Source organism: Zalophus californianus, chromosome 2 (genome assembly GCF_009762305.2).
Source record: "Zalophus californianus isolate mZalCal1 chromosome 2, mZalCal1.pri.v2, whole genome shotgun sequence".
In the NCBI taxonomy this organism is placed as follows: domain Eukaryota; kingdom Metazoa; phylum Chordata; class Mammalia; order Carnivora; family Otariidae; genus Zalophus; species Zalophus californianus.
In genome coordinates this window covers 84,987,384-85,007,783 of record NC_045596.1, presented here as the reverse complement: position 1 = coordinate 85,007,783, position 20,400 = coordinate 84,987,384, and the positions used below count along the sequence as shown (strand labels likewise).

The 20,400-nt window shown below is 37.3% G+C and overlaps 1 protein-coding gene across 1 annotated transcript in view; it reads left to right on the top strand.

Moving 5' to 3' along the window:
• TACR3 (tachykinin receptor 3) overlaps positions 1–20,026 on the top strand; it is a 74,161-nt gene extending 54,135 nt beyond the window's left edge. Inside the window, exons 4-5 of the mRNA XM_027599647.1 lie at positions 17,857–18,053; positions 19,517–20,026. Coding sequence (XP_027455448.1) covers positions 17,857–18,053; positions 19,517–19,829 — 510 coding nt within the window. The 3' untranslated portion in view covers positions 19,830–20,026. The remainder of the gene's footprint in view (positions 1–17,856; positions 18,054–19,516) is intronic.
• Positions 20,027–20,400: the final 374 nt, after the last annotated feature.

Genomic DNA, 20,400 nt, shown 5'->3' with positions numbered 1-20,400 from the left:
GAAAGAAAATTGAAACCATTTTTCTGTTTGTTTGACTTGAATGTTTTATTCTTTTTCATCCCTAGTTGGCAGTTTGCTTGTGAGAGCCCTTTGCACTTCACCGTTCTCCTCCAGTCCTCTTTTTTCATTCCTGCCCTCAAAGAAACTGTTCCTTTTGAAATGATTTCACCTTCCCATCATTATGTAATCTCTGCAGTCCTGTTAAAGTGCCTGGTATGATGCCTGAGCCCCCCAGCACAGCACTCTGTGAGTGACTCTTACTCTCCGCATGTTTAATGACAGCCCGTTCCCAGGACTCTCCGTATTCATTTATCATTAGTTATGTGACCTGGTTTTTAACTCACTTCATACGTATCACTTTTTTCATATGTCCTGAATGAAAAATGTAAACTCTCTCAAGGACTTTGTAGATTAGTTGAAAGAGAGAATTTGCCTCTCAGAACATAAAACTCCTTTAGCGTGTCTTCTCAAGTCAGCAACCAGGTACTTATGTCAGTCTCTCCCCCTCTTCACCTTCTCCCTTCCCACCTTTCCTTCCTGCAGCCCCTCCTTGATCCATTTCTCTGCTCCACAAAGACCATGCACCCACAACTTTCAAGGACAAATTTAGTACTGTTCCTAGAGTTCCAACTATAGTACTGTTCTGATAATTCGAATAGTTCCAAACTTGCAAATTCTCATCTATACCCATTACCCTTCTCAGCAAACAATATACCCTCCCTATACTCAATTTCTCTCTCTTTTCCATGTCAGGAGATTATTACAAACTGAAAAATAATGTTGTTGTTGTTGACGTTGTTGTTTTCTGTCACACTATGTTGACAGACCCTTTATGTATGTGATTCTAATTATTTGATCTAAGTCTTTTTCAGGTGTCTTTGTGCTCCTGTTTTTATTTTATTTCATTTCTGAAAAGATTTCGGAGAGACTTCCCTCTCCTATTTGCTTAGGTGGTCATCCTAAAGGACTATGATTCTCGGTACTTCTATATGCTTTCCTCAGTGTATTTCCAAATTTACGTATTTTTCAAATCATTTATATTCCTTCCAAACCTATCTTGAATCTGTTTTTATTTGGAAATATTTAGAACTGGAGAAATAACATTGTGAATTCTTCCTACATTTTCATTCTCAGGTATTATCCTCACATTATTTCTGCCTCATTATTTCATCATTCTCCAACATGATCTGGCAGCATTATACAAATCTCTGAAATAGGAATTTCTAAAGCCTTTTGCCGCAGCCATCTAAGCCCAGATGAGAAGAATGATTTTCACTGACACCTTAAAGGAACACGTACATGTTCACATATTAAAACTGTAAAGGAAAAGATCATCTTAAAAGAACCGAAAACAATGGATAGAATAGTAGTTGCATACCAAAAAGGAATTCAGTATTAATTAGAATAAACAACAGGTCATTCAGCATTATCCTTGCTGATTAAAAGGCAGAAGATCAAGTATGAGATAATAATTTCCTTTATATTAACAGTGCCTCACCGGAAATTGAAAACACATGATCGATGGCCATAAGCTCATATACCACATTAATCCAGCTTGAACATCACAGACCAGTTTATTTTAAAACAAGGCTTCATGGAGAACTAGAAGACACTGCTTCATTCACTTGACTGAGAAAACAAACCAGGTCTCCATCATCACAACCCCAGTCTAACTTCTAGCCAGGAGATTTCATGGGACATCTAAAAGAACATTTCATTACCAGGGCGCCTGGGTGGCTCAGATGGTTAAGCGTCTGCCTTCGGCTCAGGTCATGATGCCAGGGTCCTGGGATCAAGTCCCGCATCGGGCTCTCTGCTAGGCAGAGAGCCTGCCTCTCCCTCTGCCTCTGCCTCTCTCTCTCTGGCTCTCATGAATAAATAAATAAAACATTAAAAAAAAAAAAAGAACATTTCATTACCAGACCAGGGATTTTACTAGGAAAGAGTCTGTACAGAGAGCTCTAACTCCACTGCTGGGAGACAATTAATAAATCAACTTGCATTTACTTGGGGATCACCTGTAATAGATTGAGTGGGAGACTGCAGACCTTACAACTCGGTTTCTGTTGTTCTCCTATCTTCTTCCTATAAGACATCTTAGAATCTAGGCAGCTTTGAGAAGATGATTCAAATGTGAAGGTTTTTACCCGCACCTTCCCTCAAGTCCCACAGCCCCAAAGGGAAACATGGTTCAGGAATGTTTTGCTATAGTGATTTCATTTTTTAATACATATATGACATACAGATGGCTGTTCTATTATATTCTGTGAGGACAAACCACAAAAATATTTTGCCGTAAGCAAAAGGAACTATTTTCCAGCACATGAAGTTGTTAATATTTTTTAAAGTTTTGTAGGAAAGTCACGGAATCCATGTCTTTGGGTGATTGAACAACACAGATCAGATTCTCATCTCTCTGAAATGTGTTGCTTCACACATAAACATTCTTTTCTCATCCAGCTACAGTACCAAGTTATATTAGTTGGCTGGAACTAAAAAAAGCTTCTAGTTGTTTTTTTAGCTTCTAGTTTTGTTTATATTAATTTTAAGGAGAAAAGGATGAATCTATTTATTTTGAATCCTTTTTCTAAGACAGTCGTAGGTATATTCCAGTTTGAGGACAGGTATCCAACAAATGACCTTACACCATTCCCATTGATTTCTGTCCTCCAATTCATTCTGATTCAAACTTCACTATGCATTTATTTTAATTCTAGGAAGTGTGGTTCCTTAAAGCTGGTGAATGCCCTTCCCCAGTGGCCTTAACAACGGTTGTCACTCCTTGGTCCTCTTGCTCCATGCAACTGAGTTCCATGACTCCACAGCAACCCATCTGTTCTGCAGGATGGAACTATATATATATATATATATATATATATATATGTATATATATACATATATATATAGTTATATAGTCATATAGTTATATAGTTATATATTTATAGTTATATATATATATACACACAGAAGTTATTTATATATATATATACAAGTTATATATATATATACAAGTTATATATATATATACACAAGTTATATAATATATTAATGTTTCTTATATTGGAAACATCTTCATAATACATCCCGTCCTTTATCTTTGATTGTATCTTTTGTGCTGTGTAGTGACCCACAAACTGGTACTAATGTTTCACTTCATAGTCTCCAATATCCCACCTTGGAGTTTCCTCTAACACAAGTCATTAATTTCTGACATTACTGATCTGAGTCCATATAATTTAATTTTCTAAATCACTTCCAATTTTCCAGACACATTATGAGGAAGACTTAAATTTACTGTTTTAAAATATATTTCTGGAATCGTTAGAGCAGAGGATATCAGTCTTTCCCAGAAATTACTCATGCATCTAAAGGAGTAGATAGATAGGTTATTTTCTTTTTTCTCAGATGAACTTCACAGGCCAATTGAGATCTTAAATACTAATAGAAAAAATCCTGAGATTGTAAGCCTTGGATTAATTTTATGCTCTACATATTACAGTTAAAAAAATTAAATGGCCATGACAGTCTAAGTGTTCTTTAACTTTTTAAAAACTTTTCTGGTCTTTTTATTGTTCAATTAATATTTTATTAACTAAGTCTCACATTGCTAATTTTCCAGTGGTAAAGCTAAAAGAAATATCAAAAATAAAACATTTATTATTCTTTTTCTTCCTGGTAATATAATAGTTTTCTTACATAGGAAAGTTTTTTAAGGAATACCTGTTATCCTGTTGTTTTATAGAAATATGCCATGTTGGAGAAATGACAAACCACTATAAGTACATAATAACTGGGCTTGTTGTTTTTTTATTCTGTAATGGAAAACATGGATTTGATGTTACTTCCACTTTCTGCTTCCCTCTCTCTCACTATCTCTGTCTCTATCATTCACAATCACAGACACACACATTCACACACAGATAGTAGGACTATGCTTGAAAAAGAGCCATTCTTAAAATTCCTATTGTCTGCACAATTTCTGTTACAAAATTTGACCAAATTTCTTGGCTCTCTAGTACTCAATTTGCGTTTTACCCATTGTCCCCCAGCCTGCCACCATAGTCTTTCTTTGCCTTTACAAAAGGCATGTTTGCAATCAATTTACACGGTACCAACGATTTAAAATTTGCTTATAAATTAGTCAGATTGGGGAATGAAGTGAAAATGAATATCTCAGCATGCCCAGAGTATCTGATGAGCCTGGCATCCACACTTCCATTTAATCTTCACAGGCCATACGTGAAAAGTGTTCTTGTCTTTTCTTAACTAATAACACTGTTGATATGAGGAAAGATTAAGTAATTTTCCCAAGGTCACGTAGCTGTTTATGAACAGGCTTAGATTTAAATCAAAGTCTTAAGAATCTAGTGCTCTTGACACTGTAGTACATTGCTGTGCAATGAAGGCTTCAAGTCTTCTAACTATTCCAGAGAGTGTATGCTTAAAAACACACCACTGCGCAGCCATGTGATGAGCCATTACAATTTTTTTTGCCTCAACACTAAATAGAACCAAGTTGATAATGCCTTGAAATATCAGGGAAAGAATTCCTCTCAACAACTCCTCTTTTTTTTAAAGATTTTATTTATTTATTTGAGAGATAGAGAATGAGAGAGAGCACATGAGAGGGGTTAGGGTCAGAGGGAGAAGCAGATTCCCTGCCGAGCAGGGAGCCCGATGGGGGACTCGATCCAGGGACTCCAGGATCGTGACCTGAGCCGAAGGCAGTCGCTTAACCAACTGAGCCACCCAGGAGCCCTCCTCTCAACAACTCCTTAAAAAAGTTGTGTGTCTCTCCAAATTTGGAAATCATTCTTCCTAGGCCAAACAATGAATCACAGTATATTAATATAAATATTAAAACTAATATCAAAAAAATTACTTTCTAGAAAGCACAGTAGATAATTGGCAACTCAAAGGAAAAGTCTAGAAAATAAAAGAACTAAACACATCCTAAAATGAGCACTTGAAAATATATTATCTTACACTTATCATTGCTAAGGACAAATTGTGTCCCCCCAAAATTCAGATTTTTGGAGCTCTAAACCCTAATATGATTGTATTTGAAGAGAGGGCCTATAGGGAGATAATTAGGGTTAAATGGGCTCATATGGATAGGGCCCTGGTCCAATAGGAATTATGTTCTTATAAGAAGAGACACCAGAGAGCTCACTCTCTCTCTTTGTGAGCACACAGTAAGATGGTGACTGACTACAAACCAGGAAGTGGACCCTCACCAGAAACTAACCATGCTGGCACCCTGATCTTGGACTTCCAGGCTTCAGAACTGTGAGAAAATAAATGTCTGTTATTTAAGCCAGCTAGTCTATGATATTTTGTTACAGCTGTCTGAGCTAAGACAGTTATTGTTTTATTATTAGCTATTAAAATATAATAGTAGCTTTGGCAGTTTACCCCAATAAGATGCTTAAAAGCATTATTTGAAATAATCTTCATCACAATCCTATGTAAGGTTAGTCTCATTTCACATTTGAGAAAGCCTAAAGTTCTACCTTCTCATCTACAACTTGCTAATTCTGAGTGAAGCAGCAACTGAGATAGGACAGTGGACCAAGCTCAGAGGGGTGTGTGAAGCCCAGGGGTGCTGCAACCCAGGAAAAAAAGGCCCAGGGTTTTATGCATCAACCTCATCATTCCTGAGACCGTGAGAATGCTAATGTTCCCACTAGGTCCACGTGGGGCAGACTGCTTTTTGCATCCTCCAAGAACACACAGCAGATTTGCTGCTTGAGGAGAACACTTTCAGTTTATCTTTATAAGCAAGGATGAACAGGGCCTGGAGTTGGACAAAAGAAATAAAAGCAGGGGCCCCTGGCTGACTCAGTCAGTAGAGCATGCAAATCTTGATCTCAAGGTTGTGAGTTCAAGCCTCATGTTGGCTGTAGAGATTACTTTAAAAATTTTTTTAAATCTTAAAAAAAAAAAAAAGAAGAAGAAGAAGAAGGCACCTGGGTGGCTCAGTCATTAAACGTCTGCCTTAGGCTCGGAGGGATCAAGCCCCACTTCGGGCTCCCTGCCCCACGGGAAGCCTGCTTCTCCCTCTCCCACTCCCCCTGCTTGTGTTCCCTCTCTCACTGTCTCTCTCTCTCTCTCTGTCAAATAAATAAATAAAATCTTTTAAAAAAATAAAGAAATAAAAAGAAAAAAAGAAAGAAAGAAAAGCAAGCCTCAGGGATCCCAGCCACTAGAAACAAGACAAAGGAGCAGAGCACTTAGAATAAGCTGTACTTCATGAACTAAAACACAAAAGATAAGTCACTTCATTATGATAGAAAAATTATGAGACTAAATACATGATTTTTAAATGTAAAACTCCAGTTGTTAAAAAGATGTCACCTCAGGTATTGGGGAGGGTGCGTTCTGCTTGGAGCACTGGGTGTTGTGCACAGGCAATGAATCATGGAACACTGCATCAAAAACTAATGATGTAATGTATGGTGATTAACATAACAATAAAAATTATTTAAAAAAAGGATGTCACCATTGTGAAGTGAAGAAATATATCGAAACACAAATATACAAAATACTTAAGGACCACGAGGGAACAAGTAACAGAAGTTTAGAGGAGTCTAGGTTAGTGATATGAATTCATTCCCTTGAATAACGAAGAACTCACTGTATAGAAGAATGTTTTATTTACCTTTATGTCCAGAATCAGCCTCTTCTACTTCTTGACAACATTCCTTGTTAGAAAAGAAATGCATGTCTAGTTAACTGTAACTGAAACGCAGTAGGGCACCTCCAATATGGACCAAGCGCATCAGTTAGAGTGAGGTAGCACACAGAATACGTGTAGCACAGTCCTTTTCATAGAACAGGTCCTCAACAAATTTTAGTTTCCCTTCAACTTAGAAGGCGACTGTTTGTCCTTTACTTTTTGAAGTACTTATTTATTTCTTATCCTCTTTCCTAAACATTCTTATAAAACCAAATGCACCTACATGTTAGTAGTACATTCTGAATTAATTTCTTACAATAGAAAGTCATTTCTTTCCTTATACCATTGCTGCTATTAAGAGAAGAAAGTACAAGCTTTTAGAATATATGTCTTGACTTATATTTGCCTTAGGGTGTAAATAAATCTATACTGACACAAGATCACACTCTACAAAAAGAAGTTTGTATTCTGTAGGCACCATTGAAATAAAAGACAATGCACAATACAGACATGTATCTAACCTGCCTTTTATTCTTCTGTCTGTACATCCTCTAGGTTTCAGCTTAAATAGTGCTTCCTCAAATAGACCTTCCATTGTATTCTACAAATCTACATGTGATTATCTTTATCTATAGAATTTACCATAATATGTAATTTCATATGTTTTCTATACTTATTATTTAACAAATGTCTCCTTGAGAGGATATAAATGCTGTGAAAATAGATAACATTTTTTCTTTTTTAATTTAGCACTGTATCCCTAGAGTCTGGAGCCTTGGTTTCTTTAGAAAAAATGGCATTATTGTAAAACAATTGTTACATAAGTGTAAAATAAATTAAGTACGCAATAATAATTGACTTCCTTCTAAGCCTGAGCCATCACATGGTTCAAATATTCTTTTCAAACTTTGTGCTAAACACAAAAGTCAAGGGCAATAATAATTATCTTAATTTAGATATAAGATATTTAAATATATTTTTGTTTTATTCACTTAAATAATATTTTTGAAACAGAATCAGACCTATAAATATACAGAACAAACTGATGGTTGCCAGAGGGCAAGAGGATAGAGGTTTGGACAAAATGGATGAAGGGGAGTGGGAGATACAGGCTTCCAGTTATGGACTGAATGAGTCATGGAAATAAAAGGCACAGCATAAGGGAGTAGGGGGAGAAGGAAAAAAAGAAAAAGAAATTCTGCCTTCCTACTTCAAAAATGCATATTTTTGAAATCCTATTATGTGCATGATAGGGCAAAACACTCATAAGACAAAGATAAATGATGCTTCTTGCAATTAAACTGTTCATAAAATGAGTGAGAAAATTCAATACCTTCAGTCACCAGGTAATTTATTCAATGTCAAGAACTATGCTAGGTTGGGCGCCTGGGTGGCTCAGTCGTTAAGTGTCTGCCTTCAGCTCAGGTCATGATCCCAGGGTCCTGGGATCGAGTTCCGCATCGGGCTCCCTGCTCCGCGGAAAGCCTGCTTCTCCCTCTCCCATTCCCCCTGCTTATGTTCCTGCTCTCGCTGTCTCTCTCTGTCAGATAAATAAATAAAATCTTTAAAAAAAAAAAAGAACTATGCTAGGTTCTGGAGACACAAAAACGAATAATGCATATGCCCGTATTTGGAAGGAAACAGAAACACGCTTGACTATAACATGTATCTGCGTTATAAGATGTAAGCATTCCTTTTCTGTGTTATAAGATGTAAGCATTCCTTTTCAAAAACTCTTGTTAAAATTACTCTTGCTAAATCTCATTAGGAAGTATCTAACAATACCTGCAGGAAGAAATGAGGGAAGCTACTGAGAGAGGTGAACTTGAGGTGACCTCCCAAAAGATGCATAGAGAATTTTACAGGGAAAGATATCAGATCGGGGCATTCCAGAGTGATAAGCATGTGCGAATCACATAGGTTTATTTCAAGGTAACTACAAATCAGGACAATAACATTATTTATAATCCATGCCTTATTAGATTGTCATATATCATAGAGAAAAATATTAATATTCAGTGGCTGATCTTATTTTCTACCAAATTTAGTGTAGTAAAACGTATTTTTAAGTATTCTCTCCTGTTTCAAAAAGCAATTAAGGTATACACACCTTTAAGACAAAAAGCCAACTGCAAAAGTACTTTAAGACACTGGCTTACTTAATATTTCAGACCGCAGTATATTAATAACAGTGTATTTTTTAAAAGGACAAGTTATGTCAACATAGAGCAAGACATAAAATCTCTTGGTCGGGCAAATGATGTCAGCCTAGCCTTTCTCACCTGGCCAGGCATACTCCCGAGATACCAGATCTCCCCCAGCAACTCCGGGAACAGAAAAGGAAAAGCTGACCCCATGCCATGTTGCCAGCAGGCCGGCAGCTGATTGCAGCTGTTTGCTCTTTCCCACTCACTTCCCCACGAAGGTAATTGAGGCAGAAATTCTCTTCGCTCACTCCCCTTCTGTGAATGTCAAAGGATCTTAAATCCCAACAGTAACCATTTATCTGGGACCAAAGTAATCCTTTTCCACAGACTTGCTTTATGGCTACTAGGTAAAAAGAATATAGGAGATAGTCAAGAATTTATACTTCTTGTCCTTTTGTCTTTAAACATGCTCAACATAAATGAAATCTGTGGAAGTAAGTGGTGCCACATGAGCCCATACAATATTTGAAGTTCCAAGTCCGTATTTCATAGTTTTAATGCAGATAAATCTGCCCATATTCCCGTAGCGATAGATAAAGCAGATTCCAACTTCAAGTTCCCAGCCCACTCCACCATTCCAACTCCTTTTCTCACTCTTTGATCTTCCAGCTTTAGGAAAAGATCCCATCTTACACGAAGCTCAAATGGGCAATTCCTTGGCAAAATAAGGTTGTCTGACTACCCTTCACTTAACCATCCCCTGAGCATGTTAAATGAGGAAAGAAGCCAGGACTATTTCTAAAGGTCTTGAGAAGGAGAGTATATGCAAAATGAGGCCTTAGCTAATGAAGAATTAAGAGATCCAGGAATCCTAGCTCTGAACCTGCCTTTGGGATCCTGAGAAAGCACCCCACCTCCTGGGTTTTAAGTCTTTCACCCATAAAATGGAGAAGCTATATGGTCAAAGGTTTGTCATGAAGGTTAGAGAAGTTCATACATTGGAAAGATTATTTTTCAACGATTATAAAATGCACTAAGCCTGTTACTAAAATCAAAAGTGAATACAACTCTACTGAGTCATCCCTCAAATGCATCTGCTGGCCTTGCCTCACTCAAAGGACAATATTGCTATCAGCATGCTTTTCCTTTGCTGAGCCTCAAAATGAGTGTTAGAACTACCTGACCGATGCATAGAGTGCAGCACCTGGGCTGAACATTGCATTCTGTAGCACAGAGTCTGTGGCACCAGAAACAAGCACAGGAAGGTAATGAGGGAAAAGATAAGGGAACGGAAGGTTTGGAAGGTAGGATGAAATAAGTAGAGCACAGGATAAAATTGAAAACACTACTGTACCTTCTAGAGTTTATAAAGGAGAAATCGGAAATGCAGAGTCAGGAATGGGCTCTTCATGGCACTCCAGTTAAAATGTAACAACCCAGCCCCTCTCTCTCTAAGAGCACAAATACTGATCAAAGAATTTCAAACTTCATTCCCATTACCAGACCACTATCTCATAGTCCATTATGAATTAGTATTATGTTTTGTCAACATGTCGTGAATTGTATGCTTGTATTACATTTTTGTGTTAATTTGCTAAACATACACTTTAAATTAATCCACACTGCTTAACCATACTCTGACATTCCTTTCCATTCTAATAAAACAGAAGCCTCAAAAACATGACTTTGTCCCGGTATTCACAATATGTAACAATTCCTTTTCAAAAACGCCTATTAAAATTACTCTTGATTATTTGGATACCCATGAAATGCTGGTAAATAAATCTACTTCTACTGTTTTTGTAAACCATAGAAATCGTTTTCTGGCTATTTTCTATTTTAATTTTCTTCCTCTAAACTAACAAGCCATAGCAGCTCTGCTCCTTCAGAGGTGAACACCTAAGTATGATAACAAAGAAGCCTTTTGCCTTAATCAAGGGGACCACTCCTCAGTCTAAGCTCAAGTGACAGATTCAATTGGATTTTTGAATTGTATAACAACCAAGAAAAATCCATCATCTCATTTAGCAAGCAAGCTTTCTATATGCAGTGTCATTATTTCTGCTGCAAAGGAATTAACCATGGAAAACGACGGTGCGGCTGAGGAAGACCGTATATAACCTAAGAGAGGCTCATCTGATGCAAATGTAGATCCTGGTCTATTTCTGATATTGCTAAAAGCAATTCTACAGGCAATCCAAACCTCTCTGGAAATCTCCATTTTCTGGGACCCTCTAGGGTATTTTGCCTCCTATTTTGCTGGCATGAAGCCATATCATCTAGTGCCCTCAGCATTTCAAACACTTGCTGTCTTTTCAGGCTGCCATAACAACACACAATAGACTGGTGGTTTAAACAACAGACATTTATTTTCTCACTGTTCTGGAAGCCAGCCATCTGAGTGGAAGGTGTCATCGGAGACGGTTTTCTCTAAGGCTTCTCTGCTTGGTGTGCAGGTGGCTGCAAACCTCTGTCTTCCCGTGGTCTTCCCTCTGTGTGTCAGTGTTCTAATCACTTCTTCTTTCAACAACACCAGTCATACTGATTAAGGCCTCCTCCTAATGAATTCATTTTAACTTAATTACCTCTTTCAACACCCTATCTCCAAATTCAGTCTCACGCTGAGGTACTGGGGATTAGGACACCAACATGAATTTTGAAGACTGACATCAGCAAGATGACAAAATAAGACATCTCTTGTCATCTCCCTAATAACAATGTGGCATGCATCCACAGGCAAAAGTGCCTTTGTAGGAGCTGAAGGATCCAGATAGATCTGGTGCAGTCCAAGAAAGAGGAGAGTCATTTTGAGAAGGCAGGCCTGCATCCAGGAGGCTAAAACAAGGTCCCAGCTATAGACCCAGAAACAGCTCTATACCCCAGAAGATTTGGCTCTTGCCTCATTTGGCTTTGGCTCTTTCACCAGCACCAAACACCAAGGGATCCAGGAGGAATCTCACCCACCGTGAGTCATGTGATGGACCTCCATGCAGCTGTTGACCCTACCGTGGCACATGAACCAACTCTAGCTCCTCTCGGCTACAGTCCAGGATCCCTGGAAAAAACTGATTTAGATAATCACCCATGGACCAGAGAGCCATGTGGAAGTCCAGGAGTCTAGCAGAGAAGTTCCAGCACAGCACTAGAGAAAAGAAAAAATGTGATGCAGATGCACTGGAGAGGGTAAGAAGACAGTTTGACAGCACCCACATCACCTCTCCCTGAAAGTGACACAGCGCAGAGCCAAGAGGGTCTTTCTCAGAGGTGATTTCTCCCAAGGGGGGGAAATGAAAGTATGTGAGTGAGTGAGTACCCACTGCCCCAGCTCTGCAGGGTGCTGCCAAAAAGGCCCATTTCTCTCTCCCTACATCCAGAGAACTGAGTCATGAGCTGCTGAACGAGCAGGCAGGTGAGTGGCTGGGAAAACAGCAAGCAGGGTAAATGGAACCTAGCAGAAGGACTTGGATTCTACTAACCAGTCATGGACTCTACAGGAGGCCGGTCCACAAGCAGCTGGGGATGCCTCTCCTGCAGGTCTCCCACTGGCCCAGTTATAAGATGAATACAGTCTGAGGATCAGATGTGAAGCATGGGGACTATAGTTAACTATACTGGATTACATACTGGAAAGTTGCTAGTAAATTTTCAATGTACTTACCACACACACACATACACAAACCAAACCCAGTAATTATGTGTAACCTTTTGTGTTAATCATCTCACAATACACACATGTATCAAATCATCACATTGTACACTTTAAATATACACATTAGATATCAATTATATCTCAATAAAGCTATAAATAAATAAATAAATAAATAAATAAATAAATAAATAAATAAACAAGGCTTGTAAACTTTAAAAAAATGGGGGAACACAATTTGGTCCATAAGAAGCTTCCATACATTTTTGTCTCCAACCATGAGCCCATTACATCAGACCTTATTCATCTTGCTTTAATGTATTTCCTTTTCTAATTTCATCTCATCTTCCCTTTTGTGGCTGCTTCACTTTCTTTGGCTTTAGACCATCATAAGCCTAAAATTTTATGATGCTCTCAAAGTCTAAGTTTTCAATGGAAAAAATGAAAATACATTAAAAGCAAAACATGTAAAGAAGGAGAGTCCAAATATAACACTGCACACACACACACACACACACATACAGAAATGTTTTCCACACTTGCACTTACACACACACATAGGTTTTTTTTCATTTGTTTGGACTTGACATAATTTCTTACAGGCATTACTCTAACATTAACTGTGTGCACATGTTACTTGGAATTGGCACCAGTGTCACATCTCTTGGATGACACTAACACAGTGCGCCCGTATTCTCATCTAATTCTAAAATCACTAGCAAAATTCAACTCGGCTTCTGGGCCACGGTGTCCTTTTCTTCACAACTATTATCACTGAGTTCTTATGTTCTCACCCAAAACTGCAATTTTTAAGCCTACTGAATGTAACTGAAGCAGCGAAAGTTCAACCTAAATAGCCCATGAAATGATACCTTACATCTTGATGCTTTTATGGAAATTTTTCCCGTATCCCTTCTCTAGGGGTATTATCTTAATTTGCTAATGAGTGGTTAACATAAGCAGACCTGAAATTTTGACTTAAATATTATGGTCCATTTAAGAATGTTTGTGCAGACAAAAGGCGTGGTGAAGTGGTAAGATGTGACCCATGGGACAGTCCTCCAGAACATACGTTCTGAAGAGGTTCTAATCACAGCAAGAAGCTTCCTGTCACATGACGTTGAAAACTTCCGGGTCGGACATTTAGGAAGAATAAGTCCTACACTGAAGAATATAATCCTAGACATTTTTTACAGTTGGCACCATTTTATTTCATTTCCTAGACTTACTTTTTTTCTCTTTTATGACCTAAACCTCAAAATCATACCTCCTACACTAATTTAATATGAAAGATAAGAACAGCTGCAGGCATTCCAGGCTAACCTGTACAGGATACAAAAATCAAAGATTTTTTTTTTTTTACCTTTGATACACAAACAAAAGGTTCCCAAAGCTTATTTTCACTTACCAGGACATGCATTTCAATCCTGCCTATGTGAGTAAAGTGGATTCTTAACTACTAAAAACAGACAGTAGAACTGTATGAGCTACATCACTTTTGTCCCACCTCCCTTGTCTGTGCCAAAGACAGTGGGCAGCCACGACTGTCCTTGTTGCCATGGAAAATGGAAAATAAATCCCATTGCCTCAGAAGTGGGATGCATCTCAGATTTATGAAATACCCAACATCAATCAATCTTTATATCAAGTTGTAACACAATTTGTTAAGACATGGTGAAAGATTTGAATTGTCTCCATCCCAATCTCTTATCTTGCCTAAAAATTTCAGGATTTTCAGGAAGTCTACCAAACTAAATCCTTTCCTGCTTAGTATTTATGTGCTAGTGCCATTGCCCAGCCATGAGACACAGGGGAACTGTTCACAGTTTTTGCGCATCTATCCTTGCTCAAGGTTTGTGCTTCGAAGTGCTCTTTTCCTTAGCAATTTAAAGAGTAGGATTACAATTTCATGATTTTGGCACTTCACAGAGCAATGCAATTTCTCCCACCTATGACCCTGCTTTTGCATTTACATGACACCTGAGGTCACGAAAGTTGGATATCTGAAATAATTCCACAAGATTTTGTGAGCAGAGACTGAAGCTAACAGTTAAAATGTATTTTATAGAAATAAAAAAATGAAGTATATTATAACCATGTTTCACTGTAAAAGATATTTTCTTTGAGTCTTTTAGATTTTTCCTTATCTTCAAATAAGTTTCTATATGTTTTATAACAAGGTCCATAAGGCCTTATATCTGTGAATTAGAAGTTATCTGAAACTTCTGTTCCAGAGGCATTTTCATTTAATTTAATTCTCCACATGCATTTTAATTTTTCTACATTATTGATGGTTGGAATTCACTTAAAAGATTCTGATAGACTTTGTAGGTCTTTAACTACTATTGTTGGAAAACAACTTCATGCACAGGGAGTTTGTGGACAGCCTGCAAAAAAGCATCCAAAGGAGCTTTTATGCATATCTGCTGATACTGTATTTAACAGAGTAGCCTGTACCATGTTCACACTGTCATGGATTTTTTTTTTTTTTGCCCTTAACACTTATTCAGAATAAAATTTAATGTTTTCATGCACCTAAAATAATATATTGGTTATATTGTTTGTACACTCATATTCTTTTGAACTTGTTTGCCTAGAAAAATGAAATAGCAATAAAACATCAGGTTCATTTTATACATACATGCCCATTTTAAACTTGGAGGACAAATGATACCAGTAATTAATGACTGAGTAAAATTGGGGACATCTCTTAACCACCTGTATGACTCTTCATTTCTTTTTTTATTCACTTCCATGTATTTATTTTAAAAAATTTTTGAGCACTGATTATGTATGAAGTCCAATCTATGTGCCTGAATCCATCAACAAAAAACAAAGCAAGCAGAAGATTCTTGCTCTCTTATATTCTAACATGAGGAGACAGAAAGGAAAGAATAAACATAACAAACTGAAAATAAAGAGCAAGCTAAGGAGTTTGGTGCTGGAAGGGCAGACTGCAATTTTAAACAGGTTCGTCAGAATGGGAGTCACAGAGAAAGTAGGTGCAAAGGCGTGAAGAACATGAGCGTGGTACCCTGTGGGAATAATTGGGGGAAGAGTGTTCTGGAGGGCAAATAACTGGGGCAGGAGCTTGCCTGTTGTATTCAAGGAATAGTATGATGTTCGTATATTCAAAATAAAAAGGTAATAGAACTTGTTTCATTCAGTCTTCTATCCCTGGGCTACAGTTATCATGCACCGAATCATTCTTGCTTATAATAAACTAGTAATTGCTCATAAATATTATTTCAATTTTATATGCACTTGTTTACGTTCACCACATTTCCATGCATTTTTTATTTACATTTTTTCGTTATATTGTAAGCTTCTTCAGGATAAGAAATGGGTCCCCTACTCATTATTTTTCTCTATTCTGTTTTCTAGACCCAAGAGACATTCAAAAAATGTTATTAACTGTAGACAGGAAGAAAAAAGACTTAAGAATCTTAGTTTTAAAACTCCAGCCATGTGGCGCCTGGGTGGCTCAGTTGGTTGAATGTCTGCCTTCGGTTTGGGTCATGATCTCAGGGTCCTGGGATTGAGCCTTATGTTGGGCTCTCTGCTCAGCAAGGAGTCTGTTTATCCCTCTGTGCTTTCCCTCTCTCTCTCAAATAAATAAAATCTTAAAAAAAAAAAACCTGCAGCCTTGTTTCATGAATCACAGTGGTCAAATCTTTTGGTCTTTGCCTTAGTTTCCTAAAGCACAATTGAAAACCAACTAATAAGTTGTTAAATACATGAAACATTGTATAAATGTGAATTAAAATATGGTTCTTACTTATATTCCACAAATATATGAATAAGAAATCAGAGAGATAAATGCAGAAATCCGAATACAGCTTTTCAGGAAAAAAAAAATCAGCTTAAAAAGCATTGAGAAAAAAATGCTTTAGATGGTGTGGCCAGGGATGACATTCTGTGACCTATTGACCTAGATCTTCAGCTCTGATGAAGCTCAATACTAGTTAGCTTGATGGTACGGTGATTAGGCCCTTGGGAAAGCTTTGCCTTCCACATTGATCCACTTCATGCTTTGCCTTGTTCTAGAATCATGTCTCTCCTGACTCTTAACCTTGCCAACTTTTCATCTGAATCCCAAACTTGCAGTGAAATGATGAGTACAGTCCATAAATATTGTATTTTCTTAGTTCTAAGATGCCTCATAGATCACTGATGTCTCTCTGATTTGTGTGCTGATCTGACTAGGGATAAGCCCCAAAATTATTTTATTTAACATATATCATTCTAAACATTTTACTATTTCCAAATTGCCAAAAGAAGTATGGATAAATTTAGTAGACAGATTGCCAGTGAGAAATATTAAATGAGGTCATCATAGAATATTATTATTTCCTTTTCCACACAAAGCCAAGCTGCTTTGAGTCTACCTTTCTTAGAGTCACAGACAATGGACAGATTTTATTTCATTTAGGGACATATAAAACATCCTCCCATTCAACGTACTATTGCAAATTGTACATTGTCATTAATTATTCATTCATTCCATATCTAATTATTTATTTTCAGCTATATACTTTGGATTGTGCTAGATGCTGGGAATATTAAGATAATTAAGACAGTCTCTCTGCCTTTTAGGAATTTAAGGCCTAGTGGTGGAGAAATAAAGGTTGATAGGCTACTTTGGCCAGGGCTTTCTAGAATATTTTGTTTCAAAGGTGTGGAAACCAAGGAAATGATCCATGCTTACCAAATTCATAAGACCTAATGTATAAACCAGTTGATTGCCTATTTGCAAATTTAAAGTTAATGATATTTCCTCAGACTAATGTGAATACTCATAATCACTATCCAGAGAAACCTTTCCCAATACCAGATTACAAGAGAAACCAAGTTGATATTCAGAAGGTTGCCTGGTGAGCATGGTATTAGAGTAAAGAAATCTGAATAGTCTTAAGCTATAGTCAGGCTATAGTAAATACTGAGGAACCAGCCCAACCCTTACAGCCTAAATTACCCCCACCATGACTCAACAGTCAGTTTCTCTACATATAATATCTCTGCTATTTTACTGTTCAGGCTAGCACAGCCAAATCTTGCTCCTCTCTCCCCTAAGCTTGTTGGATTTTTGTAAACACTTATTTTCTTCAGGCCAATTAATATATATATTTGTTTCTGTTTGAGTTAGTGCCATCCATTCACTTGGGCTAGGCAACGAAGGAATGGTGACATCAGCATGCTTTCTTGGGACTTATCTTAGGCAGCTGTCCCTGGCTTACCTCCCACTTTTTAATACAAATCCTTAGGCATGCTATGTATTTAACTATATTGGCAGAAAAATATGATCTGCAGTAAACTACTGCAACTAATACATTTAATGACTTTTAAATTTTCCAAAACTGACCTCTTTCCTTCTTTCTTTCTAGGTTGTAAAAATGATGATAATTGTTGTGGTGACATTTGCCATCTGCTGGCTGCCTTATCATATTTACTTCATCCTCACTGCAGTCTATCAACAGCTAAATAGGTGGAAATACATCCAGCAGGTCTACTTGGCCAGCTTTTGGCTGGCAATGAGCTCAACCATGTACAACCCCATCATCTACTGCTGTCTGAATAAAAGGTAGAAACAAAATTACCAAGCCCAAGTTTCTTGTCACTCCTGGCTTAGCTGAAAGCATATAATTTTGTTCCAGCTTTTTGGTGCAAATTAAAAATGCAAAAGGAAGGGAAAATTTAAAAATTCACTGAGAGGAGTACAGAGCTTGATTTTTTTCTAGACTTCCTCCTACTTTCTGAAATATCCCACCTTAACAATTGCGTCCTCAAAACAGTGAACTTAGAAGCTCTAACTGAGAAATTTTTATATGGCCTAAATTCTCCCTCCAGACCCTTCAGAATTTTGTCAGCTAAGAAAAAAAAATCCATCATGATTGAAGAAGGTGAGTTGAATATGTGCTCAAGTCCTCAAAGAAATGAAGACATTTCATAAACATATACAGATAATTTTTATAAGATGGGGAGAAATGATGGCATATGTGAGTGGACTCTATTAAGAAGGATGTCTTGTAAATAGACTTCAAAATAGCAGATGTTGCCGTGAGGGTTATAGAATCAACAGTAAGGGGAGGAGAATTCCAATCCTCCTGCCTATACAATGAGGTCAGTGAGTAAGACAGGGTGCAGTCCCCATGGAAATGGGCTGTGAAGAAATTAAAGTGGTCAGGGCAAAGCTACTTTTACAGTAAAGTTTTTAAAAGGCGGTATTTGACTATAGTCAAATTTAAGACTGGAAAGGAAGGTAAAATGTTTCCAGATAAAAACACCTTGATTGTATGTATAAAACACACGGAGGGGCAGGGTTAAATTTCATAAGATTAGTAATTCCCTGAAGAAACCAATGTGTTTTGAGCACAACTAGAAATAGAACTTCATGTAAGTAACTGTGAGCCAAATCCTAAACTCTCTTTCCAGTTGGGCCTCCACTACACTGTGCCTAAGTTTGTTAAACACTTAATTCTCCCTTTTTTTTTTCATTAATTGCATAAGCTATATATCAATTCAAGCCACCCCACAAGCAGTACATCTGTTTTTAATCAACTTCACTTAATGGTTTACAAAGCAAAGTCTTTTGTGCTTTCATATGCGATTAGATAAAAACCATCAAGATTAGTAATTAATTCTAACATTAAATGAGACTTTAATGTATAAATGTGTAATCATTTCCGAAAGAAGCTATTTTGAAATATGTCATTTTTAAGTGCCTTAACCCCCAAGCCTAATTCAATCACACTTCTGCAAACCTATAAAATTACTGAAGAAATGTACACTGTTTCTTTGGCATAAGGATTACCTGACGCTGTGCTTTTACTCTTCGATGACTTGCTTCTCATTAATAGGAAACTAAAATTCAAACAAGAAAACTTAAAAGACTAGTACCAATACTGTGGCATACATTTAAGGGTTGGAAATCAAATTCAAAACCTGATTTTGCTTAATTGCCTTAAGTAGGGCTTTCTGTGGGAATTGAAGGAAATTTCCACTTGAAAACATGACTTTTTCTTTCTGTGGCCTGCTTCTCTTCAGATTTCGAGCTGGCTTCAAGAGAGCATTTCGCTGGTGTCCTTTCATTGAAGTTTCTAGCTATGATGAGCTGGAGCTCAAGACCACCAGGTTTCACCCCACCCGGCAAAGCAGCCTGTACACGGTGACCAGGATGGAGTCCATGACAGTGGTGTTTGAGCCCAGTGATGCAGACAACACCAAATCCAGTCAGAAGAAGAGAGCAACTCCAAGAGATCCAAGCTTCAGCGGCTGCTCCCACAGGAATTCTAAATCTGCCTCCACCACGTCAAGTTTTATAAATTCGCCTGGCACCTCTGTGGATGAATATTCCTAAATTCATTTCCTGAAGTGAGAGAGTCGTGTGAGGGCCTCATGGTGTCAGCATAAGCCCCTATTCTCCTGTGTAGCAGTCCTGCCCTACCTACTCTCTGGAAACAGAGGGCAATTTTGTACAGCTGTGCTTCAACTGAGGAAGGTAGAAGAGAAATGTAACAAGGACACTATGAAGATATTTGTCCCCTCAAAAATAAAATGGGCTTTCCATTTATTCTTTGAAAATTCTAAATTATTACATGCAACAAACCAACAATAGATCTGAAAAATACTTCTAAGGTGTTACATTTTTCTCATCTAAAAGTTGCAATTATACATTTATGACACTAAAGCAACATAATGATTTTTCCAAGAGAGTAAAGAAACTTTAAAAACATCATGTTTTGAGTGAATAAAAACAAAATCCATATAAATGAAACATTTTCATCTGTAGCTATAAAACAGAAAAAAGAATAAATGACTCATTTTCCCATTGGAATGAAGGAAAATTGCCTCAAAGAGTAGGAATTAATGAAAATCTTTGCTCAAATGAACTTACTTTGTAGAATGAAAAATTTTAAAGATTTAAAGAT